Source organism: Anas platyrhynchos, chromosome 4, assembly GCF_047663525.1.
Source record: "Anas platyrhynchos isolate ZD024472 breed Pekin duck chromosome 4, IASCAAS_PekinDuck_T2T, whole genome shotgun sequence".
In the NCBI taxonomy this organism is placed as follows: Eukaryota; Metazoa; Chordata; class Aves; order Anseriformes; family Anatidae; genus Anas; species Anas platyrhynchos.
Genome location: NC_092590.1, coordinates 4,346,375 through 4,367,795, shown reverse-complemented (window position 1 = coordinate 4,367,795; position 21,421 = coordinate 4,346,375). Strand labels below are relative to the sequence as shown.

The window sequence follows — 21,421 nt, the reverse complement described above, 5'->3', positions numbered from 1 at the left end:
GATGATATGTGCTATCTTTATTATTATCCTTATTATAGGATATTATATATCCTTATATAGTATATTATATATTCTTATCCTTATTTGATGAACTGAGTGATTAAGATGTGCATGGTGCATGATTACAAATGGTCAAGCTATTAGTGTAATTCATGATGATTAAATCAAAATGTGACAAAAATAGAAGTCCTACCAGCATATCTGATATTTTAGTCCATTTCATATTTTGCAAGAACTGAAAGGAGGAAAACATTCACTTTTGTTCCAAAAATTCAGTTTTTCTCTTTCTTTTCTTTTTTCTAACTGTTGACTTCTGGGACAGGTGACAACCTAATATGTTTCCCTGGAGGCTAACATCTTGTGCTCCAGAATGTAAGCTTTCATTAAAAAATTATGACTAGGAAGGTGATGTTCATATTCACGTGAACAGAATGCAGGTGCTTTTCTTTACTAGTGCCTACAGACATCTTGAAACAATCAATGTGCCAAAGAAAATACCTCAGCTGTGTCAGCTGATAGTAACTCCACATGTCAAAGATACGGATTTATTGTCAATGTTGTTGATGTTGATGCCAGCATAATAAAAAATATAGGGTTATTGATTGATAAGATCCTCTTAAGTCATCAAGTCCAATTTACCACTCTTATTAATAATGTCCTGTAGTCTCTCAAGCTCCATCTTAAAGTTAGCTACACTTTTTGCCCTCGCTTTTCATAGAATCGGTTTCCTTCATTCTGATGATTTAAAACTTTCTTCTAATTTCCACCCTAACTATATGCATAGATGTTAGGCAATTATTTCTATGCCAAAAGTCTCTTTCATCTTCAAGAATGGTTAGTTACACTTCTTTGTTTATCCCTTCCCCTCACATGCAGCAAGCATCTACATCTCAGCCTTCACCTTGCTTGTCATAAGACAGGGCATGTTCCTCTGCTCATGGTAGCAGCTCTTCTCTCCATCTCTCCCACTTTGAATTACTTTTTCTGAACTTTAAACAGCATTCCAGATGAGGACTTATTGCAGCCTCATGCAATAGCATCAACACTTTCAACATTTCCATCTCTTTTCCTCTGCAGGCAATTCTGTGGTATTTTCTTATTTTTCACAGACACATCACTTTGGCAGTTGATAGACATTCTCTGACTTTGACTAGTACCCATGTCCTTTCTCACCTCAGTGATTTCCAATTGATGAGCTCCCAGTTTATAGCAGACATTCATGTCATTGATCTTGCAATGCGTTGCCTTGCATTCTCAATAACCTCCAATTCCCGTGCAAACTCCTCTGTTTATTGCTCTTTGTTTGCTGCCTCCAAGGGCACAGGGAAACTAGGCTGTGTTTTAGGTGCTGCATGTTCAAGGAACGCAGAAGGCAAAAGGAATTAATTTATATAGAAGAATCTGAAGGTCACGTGGAAGTTGAAGGCAGTGCTGAAGATGTTTCTGTTCTTAAAAAAAAAAAAAAAAAAAAAAAAAAGCTAAATTAACCTTGGTCTCAAAGTTACATTTGCTGAGGGAAATCAAAGCTGAAATTATGATGATTTTTCCAGCTGACATTCTGCTTTTGAAAGAGTTTGGGTTATTGCTGGACTGAAGAGCTGGGTGTATCAATTTAGTTCTTTTTCTGCTTTGCAAATTAAAAGATTTTTTGTGGACTTTTCTTTCTTTACAGTTGGGAGTTGTTTGTAGGGTAATAAAGCAAGTTCTTCTGAGCCCAGAATATGTCTTATTTTATTACATATCCTAAAATCAATTATTAACAGAAGCTTTAATTACATATTGCTTTAAAAAGACAAAGATACTTTAGAGTGCTGATTGTGCTTATAACAGCTTGGTTTCTCTTTAATTCTTTTCCATCGCCATTATCTATTTCTTCTATCCAATTTTGATACTACTAAGCAGCTTTCAATCAAATTGACATATATTCAAAACAGCTAACTTACATTAATACATTTGAATCTGCGCTGATATTTTTTAATATTTTTAACTTGAAACTTATGAATCTGAAATAATGGAAGGAAGTCTTTCCTCTCTTTTCATAAGCAAATTTCCTGGAGTATTTCACCAGAAAATACTTAGTGCTCCTCATTAATGAATCTGTCTTACACTTTATGTGGCATGTGACTTGAGCAGTATCTCAGAACAGAAATACCTAATGATTTCTTCAGCTTCTTGAATTCCAAAGCTTGCTGTTTTATCATTCTACAAAAAAGACAATTGTTTCAGTACCCTGATTAAAAAGGAACAAAACATATTTATAACAATGGTTTATTCTAAGCCCAGAGATAGAAATGCTTTTCCACTGCCAAGCAGTCATCACCAACAGCGTGTAATTAGCAGCTTGCCTTCAACTGTTTAAAAGATATTATTACAATGCATGCAAATACTAGGTTCTTCAGGGCAAGGTCTTGAAAATCAAATAGAAACTACTGCAGAGAAATGATAGATGTATTTTCTATCTCGAAGCTGTGATGTTTTAGAGAAATTGCATAAGCATGGCTGGTTTCCCATGTTATTTGCTACTGAATAATCTTTAATCACTTCAGAAATGAAGGGCATTGGAAAATACAGGTGGTAGGGGAACAGTTGGACCAGATGATCTTGGAGGTCTTTTTCCAAGCTTAATGATTCTATGATTCTATGATTATTGTCTTGTATAATTTTTTTTCCTCTGAGATAGCCTCTTAGTCAATTACATTTGACCGCTTATCATAGAATCATTAAGGGTGGAAAAGGTCACATTTTTCTTGTCATTATATGGATGCAACTTGTAAACAAGTATTTCAGTTTAACCAAGAGGAGAAATTAGGTCTTTGCATTTTGACATGGAAAAGCATTCTCTGGCCTCAGACAACATCAGTTATAATACAGTGTGATAGAACGTAGTGCTCTGAACTCAGCCCTGAGTCAAAAACTGCTGACTTCCAATCATAATCCAATCATGTTGATGAGCCACTGCCCGGTCTTAGGCAATTTCATGGACTAATCTTCTATTTCAAGTATGCATACAGCAATTTTGATATCAACACTCATGACAAAACTACCCTGTTAGGAATCATTAGTTAATATTTGCATTTACTTAGAGGTTTAAAGAACTCTAGGTATTGTTGAGATTGAGTATTTATTGGATTTTAAATCTAGTTTCTGATTAATCTGAGAGCATTATGAATCTAGAATAACTTTAAATTTTGGCTAGTAGAATTTATAATAGCTTAAAAAAGCAACCATACAATTACTAATAACAGGCAATTACCTAGGTTGTCTTTGTTGTCTAATATGTAGGTCACTGTAATGGCTCCCTGCAAGAAAATGTAAACAAAAATAATACAAACAATAATTAGTGTTTGGCTAAAAAATGTATGTACCCAATCTTTGAAATGGCAAGACTAGAAAAAGTATTTCTTTACTAAATGAAAACTGTTGTTTTTATGTGTAACTCCACAACCAGTTACCTTTACCTGGTTTATGGAATGATGCCCGAAGTAATCGATCTGTGTATCTTGGAAATAGAAATTTGTGGAGGGAGTTGTAGTAATGACAATCATAACAAAAATACCTAAATTTTCCACTGATTTCAGGAGGACTTTGAAGGACCAAGAGATCATTTGCAGACTTAACAGACATCCAATGATCAGAACCATTTCTCAGAGTGAGAGCCTGAAAGAGAGAAGACCACCAGACAAGATAGGACTCAGTACATTTGAGAAAGATTGCTGATTATATGGAAGGAGGAAGCACTGTGGGAAGATTTAAATTTGAACAAAAATATGACTGTGGAAGAGATCATGCATGTGCAGAGGCCAGCAGTAAGGCAAAAAGCTGAGGATATCAACAAGGAAGGTAGGTCACCTCTTTTTTAAGTCTTTCTTTGCTGCAAGAAAACAGGTTTAAAATGTTCCAGATAGGGGATAACTAAAAAGCCAAGCTAAACCCAGATGGAACTGTTGCTGGAGGTTCTCAAACACTTTTTTTTTTTTTTTTTACTATAATGTTCAATGAAAAAGAGCTTAATTGGAATTACCAACTTCCATGTCTGCGTAAGTGTGCACACATATCTATGTGTATGTAAGACATAAGTAGTCAGCAGTGCTGTCAGAACATGATGTGATTTATATAGATAGGAATTCATTAAGGTATGATTTTCAAAGTAATTAGCTTGAAAATGGCCATTTTATCAGAAACAGGACAGATATTCTAACTAAGGATTAAAGGCCAGATACTGAAAGGCATTTCAGTTCTTAATTTACATATTTCAATAGGTGACTGAAGGCTTGTGTGTACAAAGCATTTTATTTTCCCCAAGTTTAGTTAATTCATGCTGAAATGACCTGTGTTCACATACACTGAAGGCACCCATTAATGGGAAGTAAGGGAATTCATATTTGAACGCATGTGGTATGTGTGTGGAGGGACCTCAGCAGGCTGAGAGAAGTGGGCTGGCACAGGCTGCGCAGAGAGGTTGTGGAGTCTTCATCCCTGAAAATCTTCAAAAGCCTCCTAGGAAGCCTGCTGTGGTGACCCTGCTTGTGCCAAGGGTTGGACCAGACAGTTTCTGAGCTGGTTGCAGCCATTTGGTGATCTGTACTGTTAGCCTAGATCCTAGTGTCTGGAGTGCTTTGTCTGGAATTCAGTTAGTTTGCAGCAACAATCTGAAATGAGCTAAGTATTTCTCTTGGCAAATGCTTCCAGGTTTGGAACAGAAGACAGTTTGCTTCAGTATCTGTTCCATGCTGAATATATGGACACAAGTGAGTATGTACATCTGTGAGACAGGATTCGGTCTCTGTCTTGTGTGACAACAGCAGCACAGATGTTGCCTTAGTTCATGGTGCAGCCACTCAGCACAGACTAGCAGTTGTCTGAAAACACTTTTGTTTTGCATGCAGTTAGTAGTCCACCAATTTTCTTCCCACCTATCTCCTTGCCTGAATTAACTGCTCACTGACCAGTGTGCACCATTTAGTTCTTGAGTGATGCACATCAGATGTGACCTCGGATCCTTACACACAGCCACGATGATGCTATTTGTGGTAGCACTCTGTGATAATGCAACAACACATTGCTACAGCTTGCTTTGTGAGGGACTTGGAGCCAGGAAGAAATTTTGGCCAGGAGCATACTGAACATTATATTAAAGATGTATTGCTGAAAGAATGGCTAAGTGTCATGCCCAGTTCACACTGCAATGACAGCTCAAGAGCAAAAAACTGAAAGTAGCACCAAGAAAGATCAAAGCTGTTAATATTCCTGCCAAAACTGCTCAGTACTGCAGCTGCTGACTCGCAGTGCTGAAGCCCTCAGCTGTAAGATGTCTAGCACATCTCTGTGAGCATCCAGGTGCTTATGAGGACAAGCGCTGTGTAACACTCTTCCATCCACATTGGCCAGTCGTTACTTAAACACAGCGCCAGCTACTCAGAAAGAATGGCGGGAGGGAGATGGTGCGCATTTGTGAGTTTGAACTCACATCCAAGAATTTCAGTCACTTCTGGATGCCTTCCACCTTGTACCTCATAGTACATCATAGGAAAAAGCCCTCATAATAGAGAGGCCCCAAAGCAAGACTGTATCAGGATATCCATGCTGCAGAGAATCTTAGTGTGGCAGAAAATCCCTTTGTGTGGCATATCATGAGGGCGACAGCATTTGGGATGGACAGTCCTGCAGATTAATAACCTCATGCAGAGCAAGCCCTCGTGTTGACAATTCCTCTGCACATAGGGGCCTGCGACCTTATGCTGCTTTTTAAAGCAAGAGCAATAAGGGATTAGATCATCTCCATTAAATTTTTATGTGCTTTCAATATAATGGAAACTTTAGTTGGAACTCTGGCTTTGCAAACTTTTGAAGCTTAGAAGTCACCAGAACGTGCAGGGTTCCTTCAGTCAGTTATGGAAATAGAAAGGAGGGAGGGGGAAATGAAACAGGAGAAAGCAGTTAATCACGACGTTTCTGAATCAAGAACTGTAAATTCTGCCGATGTTTGGAAAAGGATGGAGAAAAAATCCTTCAGAGGACGTCGGCTCTCCTCCGTTCATTTTCTGTCAGGAGCGAGCCAGGAGCAGGAGGGCTCGGGCAGACAGCCGCCGGTGCCCGCCTTACCGCAGCACGCCGGATCCGCAGCCATGAGGTGAGCTAGCGGGCACCGTGCAGTTGCGAGGTAAATTACTCGGATCAGGAAGGCACTTGTGGCATTTATTAATTTCGGTTCCCACCTGCGATGGCTGGCAGCCGGCCAATGCAGTTCAGGCCGGGGCCCGGCGGCTCCCCGGCGGCACCAGGGGAGCTGACACCCCGCCGGGGCGAAGCGGGCAGCCCCCGACCCCTACTTGACGGGGCTGGGGGCGTCAAAATGAAATGGAGAAGCGGCTCCGGGCTGCAAACGCCTCGCTCGGCACTCTCACCCCACCTCGGCTCCCGGGGCCGCCGGCCGGGACCCCTCGGAGGCGGCGGCGGCGGCACCTCCCAAGCCCGGCCCCTCCTCCAGGGGGCGAGGCGAGCCGAGGGGCGGCTCCCGCACCCCCGGGCTGCCGGCACCGCCGCGCCTTCCCGCAGCAGGCAGCTCCCGGCCCGCCGCGGGGAGGAGGGCGGCGGGCGGCCGCGGCGGCTCCGGGGCGGCGGCATGGCGGCGGGGCGCGGCCTGAGGTAACGGCGCTGAGGGGCTCGGGGCTGCGTCGCGCAAAGCGGAGCGGAGTGGAGCTGCCCGGTCGCTCCCCGTTCTCCCCCGGTGAGCTCCCCGGGCCAAGCCGCCCGCTGCCTGTCGGATAGCCGGGCGGGTGTTTCGTCTCCCCCTGGCTGCTTCTGCGCGGCGCTGTTGCCCTCTAGCGTCTGTAGGGTGGCGGCGTGAGGGAGCAAGGTGAGCGCCGGGGTGCCCCGGGGTGCTGGTGCCGCCTCGGCGCCGTGCCGAAACGGGGGCCTGTCCCAGGGGAGCTCGGGGAGGCGGAACAAAACTCGGCGGTGGCTGAGCCGCTGCTTTGTGCTGGAGAGCTGCTTGGGGGATAGCTCGTGGCGGGGTGAGTTTTTGCCTTTTTCTTTATTAAAAGAGCGGCGGCGTCGCCCCCGGGCGCCGGTTGCTGCCGCTGCAGCTTCTGCGGCTGGGGTGCGAGGGGAGCGGGGCTGGCAGGGCCCTGCCCTTGGTTTGCTCAGTTGCTGAGGAATAATAGGAATAATCGCAGAAATATTGCGTGAGGTACAAGGTATCTTAAGAATTTTTGGCTGAAAGTATCACAGGTAAAGTAATTTAAAGCTCTAACCCAACTTTTGTACTGAAGTACGGACTTCCAAGACTTTAAATACCCTATATTTGATGTTTATAAATAAACTTAAAAATGAATTGTGAAGCATTAATTCCTGTCCTGTAAGCTACTGGCTGAAGCAGTGCAGCACAGAGCTAAGGGTAGCAGGTACAATAGAAACTGAAAACTGCTTTCACCAAGGACTTGAAAAAGCATCTGTCTGACAGAGTTTTTGTTCTGCGTAAGCTGTTCTTTTATTTTTTTTTAAGGATATGTGAAAAAATGTAAGCCCTTCGATATTCACGTATTATATGGGACTTGTTATGTGATACTAAAGAGTATTGATGACTGCTGTCAGCAGTCTGTGTCTCGTAGAGCTATCTTCTCGAGTAGCAAATGTGTTCTTAATATCCAGTCAAAAGACCTCATTCTCGGCTTGTGTTTGCTTATCTGAGTTATTACTGCTTGAATACTTCAGTCAGGGGAGTGATGTAAGTTGAGGCACGCAGCATTTGGAGAGCAATTTCCCATTTTCATAGGTGATTTATGCAAACCTGAGCAGTACTGCCCACCCCAGGTGTGGTCATTTTCGGATATGCTTTGCTGCTCTCTCCCCTGTCACTCCTGTATCTGAACAGCTACCTTGTGGTAACTCTGACTTCAGAATACTTCCCCTGAGGCTGTATTTCACACTGGCTGGCCAAAGCAGGCTTTTCTGTTCAGAGCAATTAAATAGCATTCTAATCGCTATAAATTTAAGTGCCCGTGTTAACGTGCTGAAGAGGATGTCTGTTTCTTTGCCTCTTCGTGATTTAGATCTTGTCCCTCACTTAATGGATGAGGAGTTTGTTGATGTCCCTGTGGTAGCAGCCACTTTGGGAAGGAGCAGGAACAGAAGATAGTGATGGGGGCTAGTAGGATGGGAGACAGTAAAAATACATGCAGGTATAGCTAACCAGACTAATGTAGTACCTGAATAATATTGTTTATTAATGAATCCTGAATTTGCAGCGCTTTTTGGCCATTCTTGATAAAAAGGTTTTTCTTTAGCCTGTAACAATGTGTTGTGGTTTTGTTTTGTTTTGTTTGTTTTGTTTTTGTTTTTTTTTTTACTTTTGTGTATATGTGACGCAACTTTGTTGCTCCTACTGAGAGGTCATGATATACAGCTGACTTTGCACATTTCGGAGGTAAAACTAAACCTGAGGGCGCATTCTGAGGTAAAACTAAACCTGATTTTTGTATTTGGCATTAAAAATGTAATTTGAGATCAATTACTCTTTTGTTTGTTTATTTTAGTTTAGCCCATTGTTTTAATCTTGGTAGTTTAAACATTTTTCTTGAACTCATTTATGTTTTTCATAGTTGTAAGTCTGAGTGATATTCATGACACAACTTCAGCAGGTTAATTTTGTTCTAAATATAAAACTGTATGCAGTTTTATGTGTGTGTTTATGGGGATACCTGTTTTCCTATTTGGGCATGTATTCCTTGCAGTATGAAGATGTGAATGTGGAATTGATAAAACTTTTTTTTCTTTAGTTTCCAAAAGTATAGCTATAATTTATGAAATTGTATGGCCAGAGCCATGTTTCTTCTGAGCTACTGAGTCCAAAAAATAGCATGTTTCTGCTGCATGGACAAGCCAGTTGTATTGAGCCCATGCTGTTGCGTGTGCTGTGCACACCGTGGAAGTCTTGCTGCAAAAATGAAGCAGTGAGGGCACAATGTTTGTGGTGGTGCCGCGACATGCACACAGTGTAGATTTTCAGCAGCTGTGCAGAGCCTGAGCCCGAGGTCTGGGTTCCAGCCTAACTGCAAAGACTTCCCCAGAAGTTGCTTTGATATCATATTAGCTTTACTGCCAGTAAATACAAAAAAAAAAAAAAAAAAAAATCCAATTTCATGTTCTCTATGTTTGCTAGAGAACACTAATGCATCTCATTAACAGGGGAAATCCCCAGCCAGTTTTGTCTCGTGTATTTCCAGTACGGTTGTTGTGCTGAAATGAGTTGTAGAAGCCAAGGATCTGGTCATTTGTGGTTAGCAATTAAATAACAAACTAAAGACAGCTACACATGGTAGGAACTCACCGGAGTCCTGTGAGTTCATTGTGGTATTTGTTCTCTCATCAGTATCATCTTGGTAGGGAATTTGGAGAAGAAGGGGTGGAGAAGTTCGCGATCTCTGTTCTAGTGGATCTGTTTCATTCTGGCTGTCTGAAAACGCCTGTAACTCTGACTGTCCGTCAGTGTTGTATCAGAGTTGTAAATCTTCCCATTAATAAGGTGATACTTATTTCCTGTGCCCACAAGATTTTCATGACAACTTGTCTGGGGCTTTAGAAATCACTTTTGCAGGAGAAGAGAATGATATTGAGCCGTGCTGCATTCAGAATAAAATGGGAAGCTTATTTCCATGACTCAGCTTACTCTTAACAAGATCTTTTGCATAGTGAGTCTGTAAGTTAAAAAACACAATTCTAAATATTCAAATATATATTAAATAATTTTTATTACCAGTTTTCACCTTAAAGAGATGTTTTAATACTTTACACTTGGAACAACAAAATAGATAAAAGGTACTGGTCTCAGTTTTTGGATGGCCATATAAAAATGCAAAATTCTGTAAGAGATCAAATGCAAATTCTTCTAAAATAACAGGGTTCTGGACACAGAACACTGAGGCAGCTTTTATTGCTTCAGACTGTGAAAAGTAATATAAAAATTTTTTTATTTATAAAAACTTCTCTCAGTGAGACCTTTGTGGACCACTGGGTTTGTATATTACCTGGCACCCCTTTTCAAGATATAGGTGGGACCATGTCCTCCTTTCATGTAAATCAGTGTGGCTCCAATGAAATTAATAAGCTAAGCTTGCTTATTGTGTTTCATTCTCCTTCCTTTTTTCCTTCCTGTTCTCAGTGTTGAGGATGCCATGTCTGGCTGTTGTTCTGCTGGTCTCAGATAATTCTTCATTCCTCAGAGTCAGACCTTGGATCTGTCTTAGCGTTCCCATCCACTCCTGCTTGCTGCTGCTCTCTGTAGCCCCAGGAGATGCTTGCAATTAGGAGCCAAGGATAAAATGGCGTGGGCTTTCTTGTAATAAATAAATAAATAATGTAGGTCTCTGGGCTGCCTCCAAATTTTCTGCTCCATGGAGGTGCATTAGGACATCCTTGCTGCAAATATTTCAAATGCACCTCCTTCTTCCTTGAGCAGCCATTGAGTGTTATTTCCTTGAGTATTATCTCATTATTCCTTCTTGTATTACCTCATAGAAGCAATTGTGTCTACAGCTGCTCCATCTGGTCAGCCCTTTTGTGCCATCAGCTAAGGGCACTGTGTATTTTACCTGCTCCAGGCAGGATTGTCAAGTTCAGGTGACTGGTAAGGAGCATAGGCTGGTGAGGAAAGGAACATCAAGATTGTGCTGGTGGGAGCCTCCTGTTGATATGACTTGAGGGGTTTCTGTCATAAGAACAGGAGTATTTATTTAGGGCTGTGTTAGAGGAGCTTGGGACTGAAAGAAAGCACCGTGCTGCTGGTTGTTCAGTGACCAAACTGTTACTCAGGGAAGTGACGGTGGTTTGGTCAGCAAGAGTTTCACTTCGCAGGCTCTTACCTCTCTCTTGTATACTGACCAGACCTAAGCTGTTTGTGGGGTTAAGAAAACCAGGTATGTGGATAGGCAGGCATATGGAGTTTTTCACAGAATGCAGGAAGCATTAATTCTAGCCACTAACATTGAGTTTCTTGGCATTCAGTCAACTGCATTGGAGATTAAAAAAAAAAAAAAAACAAACAAAAAATGGTTTTATTTGAGAATCCTTTGTGCTCATAACAAATATCATCTGTCTGGAAACATGTCTTAAAAAATCAAGTTTTACTCATTTAAGTAAAATGCAGCTGCTTCTTTGTCATCTGACGTTTTAGCAGATTAAATAGCAGAGAAAGAGATACCTGAATTGATGTTTCTGAAGTTAGCATAATAAAATTAGACAGCTCAATACTAAAATATTCTTTTGAGTTCTTCTAAAGGTACTTTTGGATCTTTCAGTTTGGTCTTTGTGCATTCTTAAACTTTTTTTGCAGATGCATGCCACCAGTTTCTACAGGCACAAATCACATTGTTTTTGGTTAACAGTGAATAATGTGTCTATATCTCTAGGTGAAAGGCAAGACTGTCGTCCAAAAGCTATGTATAAAGCTTTGTCCAGCTGCAGGTAAGATTCAAGGCCAGGCTTAAGTCCACCAAAAGCAGAAAGGGTAGCGTAGAAGTTGAGAAGAGTAGAATATGCCCATGAGGTGGGCTTATCTGGTGATACACAGGTTTAAAGGGAGTCTGAATTATGAATGAGTTTACGTATGCTTAATTACTCTTTGTGCTCAATTTTGCTGTTTTGATAGATAGGGTGCCATGTACTTTCTCTCTTATCCCTTATCTTATTTTCCTACTCACTTTGTGTTACTTTGTGCTCATTATGTACCTGGCACTGGGAGCATCAATCTTTGGGTTTTAGTTCAAGTCATGGAAGTTACAAAGGTGCTGTTAAGTATATCATTTGTTTTTAACTTGTTCTGGTAGCATAGAGTGAAAGGCCACCTTTTTGACAAGAGCTCCTCATCCTAAATTGTGAAGCAGTTGAATGGCCCAGGTACGTGACAGGTTGTTTGGTTTTGTTTAGTGTTATTTTATCCCCAACTCCTTTATCTTTATTGATTTGTAACTAATATAATATATACTTTGGTCTTTTGGATCACAAGCCTGCCTTATTCTTTGATCATCATTTGCTCTGTGATTCAGCACTCAAGGATGCCAGCCATTCTGGGAATAAAAAGTTATAACAAAAAAAGTAAACTTTTCAATGTATAAAAGGTGGTATAGAGCATGACTAGGTATCACTTATTAGCTTTGTAAATCTGTATAGAAAAGTTCATATTTGATATGGACTGTACCTTTGTAGCTTTTCTACTTTTTGAACCCTGCCTTTTTTTATACATTTTTTTTAAGAGCAGGTAAGGATTAAGTACTCACGAAGTGACCATGTTAAATACACATGCAGTTTATTCCATTGCCATTACAGATTGTGTGCTGCATGGTGAAGTTACAGCCGCGTGTTCTGTATCTTTAATATTTTCCAAAATCTGCTGTTAAGCTTCCTTTATAATTTCTAGTACTTAATTATTTTATGCTTGTCACATCTTTCATTTATTCTATTAGAAACTTTTGACAGCAATTGTACTGTTGGCTTGAAAAATGACTGCTTTCAGTAGGTACAAGGTAGAGCATAAATATGTCCTTAGGTGATCTGCCTCTTAAGTTAGCTGTGGATTTATTACTCTCTCTTCTCAAGTTTAAGAGGTGAATTTTTCTATGCTTTTTTTAATATGCAGAAATACATAGCACTTCCAACAATATACAGAACAAGGTACATTGTTTGGTAAAATGTGATTTTTGTGCTTCTAATGCTGAAGGAAAAATTGTATTTTGTTTAAAAAAACACTCCTACAGCAAATGCAATATATAGTATACCTGAGTGGGTGTATATTGAACAGTTAAAATGTGCATATTGGGTTAAGGACTCTCCAATTTTTCCAAAATTGACGTAAGAGAGAATATATTTAATTATGTAGACTAATGTTCCCCCAGCTTCTTGGTGTCGAAGGAGGAAGATTATGAAACTTCCTCAGTGTTTGGGTTGTCAGCAGTTGTTTATTTGGAGTTCTTTTTGTCTTTGGGTAAAAAATAAATAAATAAATAAATAAATCTAAGAGAAGTGGTAAGTTCTTTGCCACTATGTCTTGTGTTTCAGTGCCTCCTGTGCATAAAACAGGGTTCACAGCCTTAGGGAGTGAGGAGCCTGTGAGATTTAGAGACATTCCAATGTAGACGGCAGCCAGTGGCATTTCTGGAAGGGCCAGATAAGCAAAGCCTTGCTGGACTTCTTTGCTCAACTCTTGGACTCAGGCTTATAGTGCTTGAAATGTTAGGTTGTGGTTTCTGTTAGATTGAAGTGGAGATTCTTAAAACTTCATCTTCTGTGCTTACACAATTGCTTTAGAGATAGTTTGGTGTTGTGCTATTATTAAAAGCAAAGTGACAGCTGCATTTTTTTTTTTTTTAATAATGGGGAGCAGGAAGAAACAATGCTACTAATGCAAAAAATCAGAAGAAAGCTACCAAAGCTTTTGAACTGTTCATTTCTAAACCTCGGTTTAGCAGTGATTGTCTTTTCTCCATTAGTTTCAATGTGATGATAGCTTACAAACTGTGGTGCCTCAATTAAATCTGTGATTTTCTTTTCTTCTAGACTAGATCTTCTGTAAAGCTTTGTGGAAGATAGATGCGTGTGCTGCAATGGTGACATAAATATTTAAGAGGACTGGAACAAGTTGTTGAGAATCTGATTATTTTTAATGCTTGGAACAATCTAAGGCAAGTAAACAACATGAGTTTTATCATGAAACTTCACAGACATTTTCAAAGAACAGTTATTTTGCTGGCCACTTTTTGTATGGTGAGCATTGTTATTTCTGCATACTACTTGTATAATGGCTACAAACAGGAAAATGAACTTTCTGAAATCTCTTCAGAAGTGGAATGTGATGATCTTCAACTGTTGCCATACAAGCTGATGGAGATGAAGACCATGAAGCCTATCGATCCCCTGAGAACAGATCTTGTAGTGCTGGTGTTTGTGGAAAGTCAATATTCAACCTTAGGCCAAGATATAATAACCATTTTAGAATCCAGCAGATTTCAGTACCGTATTGAGATTGCATCTGGTAAAGGTGACCTCCCAGCCCTTATAGACAAAAATAAGGGCAAATATGCTCTCATAGTATATGAAAATATTTTAAAGTATGTGAATATGGACTCTTGGAACAGAGGCCTTCTAGATAAGTACTGTATAGAATATAGTGTAGGTATTATTGGATTTCATAAAGGCAATGAGAACAGCTTGCAGAACCTCCAGTTGAAGGGCTTTCCTTTCCATGTCCACAGCAATCTGGGTATTAAGGACTGTTGCATTAACCCTCATTCCCCATTGCTCCATGTGACTAAGTCCTCCAAGCTTGAGAAAGGTCCCTTGCTTGGAAAAGACTGGGCAGTTTTCCAGATTAATCATACAGCTTACCAACCAGTGATATTTGCAAAAGTAAAGACACCAGAAAACCTTTCACCATCTGCTGCTAAAAGTGCTCTCTATGCCACAGTAATTCATGACCTGGGACTCCACGATGGGATTCAACGAGTCCTTTTTGGCAATAACTTGAATTTTTGGCTGCACAAACTGATTTTCATAGATGCCATCTCTTTCCTGTCTGGAAAGAAGCTCAGACTATCCTTGGATAGGTACATTCTGGTTGACATAGATGACATCTTCGTTGGGAAGGAGGGAACAAGAATGAACGCCAACGATGTACAGGTAAATTATGTACAGCAACTAATAGTTGTTAGAGCAAAGTACCTGTTTTTTAATCTTATTTTTGAAGTGAGCAGTTACTAACAGTTGCAGCTCAGAAAGGACACAGCTCAGTAAGTAGCAATGCAAACTGTGCCTTGAGAGAAAAGCCAGTTTATCTGGCTTTCAGTGGTCACTGACTCCAGGTGTAGCAGTTCCTTCCTGCTCCAGGCTGGAAGAGAGTCAACACAACTTTGCTTCTATAGTTAATAAAAAAAGAAAATATGATGATAAGACTCGCTGGTTAATATCACTTGTTTTCTCTCAAGTAACACAAGTCCTTCCAGAGCGATGTTCTGTAAACTGGGTGGTGGGCGCCTCTGAATTACATTCTCTCTACGATAAATGGAAAATACTCTTCCAAAAGGAAATTAAAGATGACTAATTGTGAAGTAACTGTTAAAAGAAAAGGGGTAAGAGAGGTAGTGTTTTCATTTCTCACTGCCCCCTCCCAAACACACATGGTTCTAACTAAATAATTTAACTTTCTAATCTGAAAAGTTGTTTAACTTTCTAATCCGATGATACCTATGACACATGCTTCAAAAGAGCTTGCTTGGAAACAGCACAGGACTTCAGAGCTGAACCTAAGATCTATTAGTATGTAACGTACATGTTGCCAGACTTATAATCAGGAAGTAAATGTAGTGAACAAAAGTAAATGTCAGCATAAATTTTGAAGAACAGATTGGATTATTAGCTGTTTGAAACAGGTTTCAAATGTCAGGAGTTGGTTGGTTGCAGCATTTCACCTTTTTTTATCTCTCTTTTATGGCTCTTGCTTGCAAGCAAAGTTTTTGTTAATGTAGGTCTTAAAATCTTGTTCTGTCACTAAATTACTCAATGTTAAAAATGTTAAATTATCCATTTTAACATTTTAAGTTGGTACATTCCTGAAGGTCCCTTTTCACTCTGCATTATTGTGCTGTTCGAATGAGGTGGTAGGTCAGGGTTGGTAGGAATAACATTATTTCTCACCGTATACCTTGCTTTCTTTTTGTGAAGTGTTGTTACAAAGCAGATGGGGGGAAAAAAGCACCTTGCAAAACTGGTACTTGTTTAGAAGGTAAAAGTCTGTAAGGTGCCGATTCTTTCCTTGCTTGTACTAGAAATAAGGGAAAATGTTTTGTGAAAACTTTCAATGTTGAAAGAGGAATATGGAACAATGAAGGGCACTCCAGTAATACTGCATGCAGTAGATAGCTAAAATTGTAAAAGAAAAAAAAAAGCTAGGTTTTCTTTTGTGTTTTTTTTTTGTAGTGTTAATGTATTTGTCAAGTTGCAGTAGCCCTGCATTTACTGTTCTATTAAACAAAAGACTTGAACTTGTATTTACTTCAATTTGCTTTAAATTTGCAGCATATGCTAGTTTCTGAAATGTCCTTTGCATTTGCAATTAAACATGCCTCTCGGATAAGTAGGTGTTTTCCTTATGCAAAAAAAAAATCATGGGAAAGGGTTGGAGTGAAGATGATACTCCAATAAAACGGAATTTTTGTGTAGGAGGTGGTGGCAGCGTTTGAGTTAGGTGGGTAAGCGTTCTTTGGGAGTCTTCTAAGGGCAAAGTCAAATCACAGAAGCAAAGTAAGGAAGGTCTGACCCACATCAATGGCTAAACTCCTGTTGTTCTGCAAAAGAAGCAACTTCTATTAACAAATTAAATAAAGCCTGCATAAATCTCCTGCTATGTCTTGCAGTAGCAGTTTGAAATAGTATGTTTCATATTGTTTGTCTCTGTGAATGACACCTGAAGATAATCATTCCAACTTATCCTAAAATGACAAATTGCCAGAATTACTTAGCAGAAAGAAGGGTCTATTGAGACAAATTTGATTAAAGCAGATACAAAAGGATGAACTGTGTTGTTTTGAAAGAATAATTTGCAGTATGTCAGAATGTTATCTTCCCAAAATAAAACTGTCAAATTGAATAGAAATAATATCCAAGTGGAAATAACTTTTAAGTAGGATAATTTCATTTATATAGAACTGTGTTCTGAAACAGTGGAACATGAAAAAGTGTTCCCTTCAGATTCTTCTTCTTCTCAAAAATTAAAATGTTCTATTAAACGTGTTGTTAGGGCTGTCAGGTGCAATGCATCTTCATTACTATTAATACCAAAGGAATTACCCTATGTGGCACAGTGACACCTGGAAGGAATGAAATAAAATCAATTTGTGGTAGTTGAAAATCAGTTACTGTATAGTGCATTTGTGCATAAATGCCATCCTATTAGACATGAGCGTTTTACTGAGCTCTGTTGTGTTGACTGTGACAGAGAATTGTGTGCCACAAGTGTGGAAAGAGGTTGCTCAATGAAGATTGTATATCCAGTACTTGCAATTAACTCACTTCTACTAAGATTACATTTTAAATACTAACAATATAGGATTGGGTATAATGGTTTTTTGTGTTTTAATATTTTTGTTTCCTAGTTTAAATTTTCTGGACATAGACGTGTCTGGTAAGACTGAGCAATGTGGATATTTCTACATGCGCTCCATTAACTAATGCAATGTAATCTAGAAAAGCTTCCAACATCCAGAAAAGCTGTGTATTTGGTTCTGCTAACTGGATAAGGCAAAGTTTAGAAACTGGAGGGTTATCACAGATGAAGTAGCAAAAATAATCACTCGTTAGTGATTCAGTACTGAACTCTCTGAAGGCCATGTAGTTCAGCCCCCTGCTCAAGCCTGGCCACCAAGAGCAGACTGCCTGGGACTGTGTCCAGCCAGCTTCTGAAGAACTTCAAGGAGGGAGGTTCTGATTGCAAGTAAGGCCAGGTTTTCAAGGGAATTTCTTCTTCGGGTACTTAAATGAGATTTGCAAAGTGGCCCGAATAGTCAGTGTTTGGATGTTAGGCTAAACAGTTTTCATCTTTAAATTTCGTGAATTGGAGTTGAGCATAACTGACAATTGCTGTTGTAAGGTTAAGTGGTAGTTTTTTCAGTAGTAGACATGTATATTGGCCTGAAAAGAGGTTGAGTCAAAAGCAACCCCTCTAAAATGAGTGTCTTCTGTATCACTATTAGGCAGAGTGGTGCTACTTCAGATTGAGTATCCGTAGTGTCAGGGATACAAGGTATAAAGAGCCGTTCTGGAAAACATTTGACGTGGTTTTTCAATGCAAATTATATAAAACTGATAAATGGATTGTCTTATTAACCAACAAATGAAGCTTTATACTAGTTTTGTCACAGGTTCTTCAGTTTAAAAACAAACAACAACAAACCCACCAAACCCTGAAACTGTACTTGAGATTTTTAGACTACCTGCTTGTGATTCAAGTGTTGCTATATAAAACTTAGATCAATAGTACATAGCTCTTCAATGTACCATACTGAATAGCAGTCACTGTATCAGCAACAACCATCCATCTTCATACTTATTTACTTCATCGTCCTCTGGAATAATAGAAATAATGGGAGAGAACATTTTCATAGTCTAATTGCCTCCCACTTTGAATTTAAACACCGTAATGTAATCTCAGCATTCATTTTTCAGTAGTTCTTTTTTTCCTCTTAATATCTGTCTAGCAGGAGAGACCATTATGCTGTGACAGCATTACATTTTTTCTTTGTGTCTTTTAGTCTCAGCAGTGCAAATAATTCATTAAAATGGACGTACAGAAAAAATCTATCTAGATATCCACAAAGTAAGTTTATCTTAATAGACCATGATTGTCCCCACTGACAGTCAACTAATTTAATATAGTCTCTTTTTGTTAGTTACTCTTTGAAATTTTGAAGACTGTAAAGTACTGAGATTTTTTTTCAAGGGAATAGCCATCTGGTATCAGGAGGAAAATTAAAAATGACTTTTTTTCCTACTGACTGTGCGGTGCTGGTGGAGCATAATAGAGTAGACATAAGTTGGTCAACCTTTTCCTTCATTTCCCCAATACGTGCCCTTTCCTTGAGAATTGATCATGCTTTCAAAATGAAAAATTAGAATACTGTGAGGTTCTTTTCTTTTTTTAAAGCCATTAGCTATGTGATCTCCTCTTTGTCTGGTCTTTTATGTGCTTTTCAAAAGAGGTAGTTTGAACTGAAGTCAGGAGATGTCTCCACTTTCTTCACATAAGGCTAATCTTTTTCTCCACATGTAACTCTTACACGTGCTCGGTTTTGCATCAGTGGTGATCATGTTGTCAGGGAAGATTCTGGTCTGATTGAGCATCTTTGGTCATGTAATGTAGACAAACAACACAAATGTGATCATGCTAACACGTGAAAATACTGTGATGGGTGATACTTGTATTTTCTTATTCTTTTATAATTGCCAAGGAAAAAGTTTAATATTAACCATATACATTCGGGGGTGGGGTGACATTTTTCTTGTTCTGTTTTGTGAGCACTTAGGCAACGCATCTGTTAGGAGTCATGCATATGGGAAATACAAGCTTGAATCTGCAGAGTCTTTCGGCATTATACGCAGTGAAGAATTAGACAGCAAGAGCTGTCCTTTGAGTGATTTTCTTGAATATCATCTGTTCCAAGCAGTGTGCTGATAATGGAGAGGAATTAGCCAGAAAGAATAAATTCATAGTGTTTTAGTCTCCATCACTCGCAGTCTGTCATCTTGCCCAGACTTTGAGGTTTATAATTTACACATCTATGGAAAGGCAGGACTGGCTCTGATGTAGTAGACAACATATACAAGTAGTTCTTTAGGCTGGCAGTGGTTAAGTTAATTGCACCTTAAAGTACGTATTTTTCTGTTGCTCATAAAATGTTTCTAGAGTGACCAAGATGAAGTATAAACATTTGCTCTTGGTCAGATGAATCTCATTCCATGTTCCGAAGCCAGCATTGTCATCGTTGTGATATTTCCTCGGTTTGGCGGTAGCCTTGTCTTTTGTTTAATGCACCAGATTTCTCCCCTAAGAGCTTATTGTTTATTCTGTACATTGCAAATTTGTCCACATTAGTCAGTATAGTTTATTTAAATACTATTATTTAAAACCCATGAAACGTCTTTTCCCTCCTGTCGAGACACAAGACAGTTCCTGTCACAGGAGAGCCTAATTCTGCAAGTTAACTTTCTTTACCTATAGGATCACCCAGAAGGTTATCAATAAAGAAATGATAGATAAGTCATCAAATGTGTTGGTTACAGAACCGCCAGAGATGCCTCTGTCAATTCAGTTGCACTGAGCTGCAAATCTTTCCTCTGGGGAAATTCAGAAGATCTTTTTAATGACTTCTTTAAATGACAGCATGAATTAACTGTTAGGAATTTTCGATTAGATAAATCATTTTATATTCCCAATTCATGAGCCATGTTACCTTTGTACAGGTGTTCAATGCATTTACTGCATCTGTATATACGTTTTATCTTAATTTGATCTGAAGCTCCTATGGTATTTTATACTGGCTTCACCGTAATGATAAGTAGAAAGTAGATGCCTAAAAAGAGGCAAAGAAAGGGAATAATAGAAACTGATGTTTCTCTGGCTGGCTGATGCCTTAGGAAGTCTGACTTAACTTCTGGAGCATGTTGGTTCAGATACAGTACTGTGGACTGTGGAGCTCAGACCGAAAATACAACTTCAGAAAAAGTTATAAAATTATTTTATGTATTTTATGGGCTGCAACCAGCTTATGTAACACTTTACCAGTCAGTTTAACATGTGACTTATTAAAGCAATTTGGTTTATGTACCAACTTCTGTGAATCTTAATACAGCAAGGCTGATACAACTGCTGCTCAACACAGGGCAGCATTTGTTTTCAAAGGAGTGTACTGATGTTTGAACAGAAAGCTGTGTAAAACTCCTTGACCAGAGGAAAGAGGCTGCAAAGGAGTGGCAGGAGAGAGGAAAGCTGGGTCTTTCTCACACGACCTACCCCTGGGATTGCCAGGGCAGTGCTGTGCATTTTTGTGTATCCTTGCTCTTCCCTCTCTGCACCTGTGTACCACTAGAAACAACAAAACCCAATGGAACGAGCTTGGCACAAAGATTAATTGCACGGTTTATCTGCTATATTAAATGCACAAAGACAAAAGCCTTGCACAGTAACCACGTGTCTAATAATAGCCAGGATCTGCATTGCCTCTCTGTAGACTGTCAGGCCAAAGGACAGCAGACTTCCATTTTTTTTTGTGTGTTAAAATATTCCTGGTCTATGCTTGATGTTAATATTCATACGCGTATTATATCTGGGAAGGACTGGGATGTGGGCAGTGCTTGAGTCACCACTGATGTCCAAGCAGTATGGTGATCTGCGGGGCTGGCAATGTTCTTCCTTTTTTTTCCAGAAGGTTCAGACATGCTTGCACAAATGATGCTGCCTGCTTCCCTGGGGCTGTGGGACAAGTGTGGTCCTCAGAATGTGTAGGGTGTGTGTGTCAAGCAGCAGCAGCACTGGCAGCTGTGCTTCTTCTGCCTGAAGGGTAACTGTATTGACCCATTCTCACTATCTGGTTGAACTATTTTGTTCATTTGTACACAACTTCTCAGGCACAACAGCTGTGAAAAGTGTGCTGTGTGTCTAAGCCATATTGCTCCGTATTACGGATGTGGAAGTAAGCGCTGGTTGACCTGCAGATGTTCATCTTTCTTGCTCAGAATCAATTTGTGTTGGTGCTTTAAGCATGAGGAAGCTTTAATTTTTAGTTCTGCATCTGATACACAGAAACTAAGCTTCATCCCTCCTGTGAGTTTAGCGTCTTCTGTTGGTTCTGTGTTTGCTGGAATTCATAGCTTGCTTTTGTTT

General features: G+C 39.6%; 1 protein-coding gene and 1 long non-coding RNA gene across 5 annotated transcripts in view; one reads left to right on the top strand and one right to left on the bottom strand.

The window, feature by feature from the left end:
• Positions 1 to 1,713: 1,713 nt before the first annotated feature.
• On the bottom strand, positions 1,714 to 6,247 carry LOC140002388 (uncharacterized). Its single transcript, XR_011808762.1, has 3 exons — positions 3,557 to 6,247; positions 3,254 to 3,295; positions 1,714 to 2,202 (listed from the first exon to the last, which is right to left on the bottom strand). It is a non-coding gene; the product is annotated as an uncharacterized lncRNA (long non-coding RNA).
• A 267-nt stretch (positions 6,248 to 6,514) lies between these two features.
• The window catches only part of LOC101796679 (N-deacetylase and N-sulfotransferase 3), a 76,370-nt gene continuing 61,463 nt past the window's right edge, over positions 6,515 to 21,421 (top strand). Inside the window, exons 1-2 of one of the 4 annotated variants that reach the window (XM_027456786.3) lie at positions 6,515 to 6,645; positions 13,549 to 14,667. In XM_027456786.3, the coding sequence (XP_027312587.2) occupies positions 13,687 to 14,667 (981 nt within the window). In that variant the 5' untranslated portion in view covers positions 6,515 to 6,645; positions 13,549 to 13,686. The other 3 variants (XM_027456781.3, XM_005015917.6, XM_013096169.5) reach the window with 3 other exon arrangements.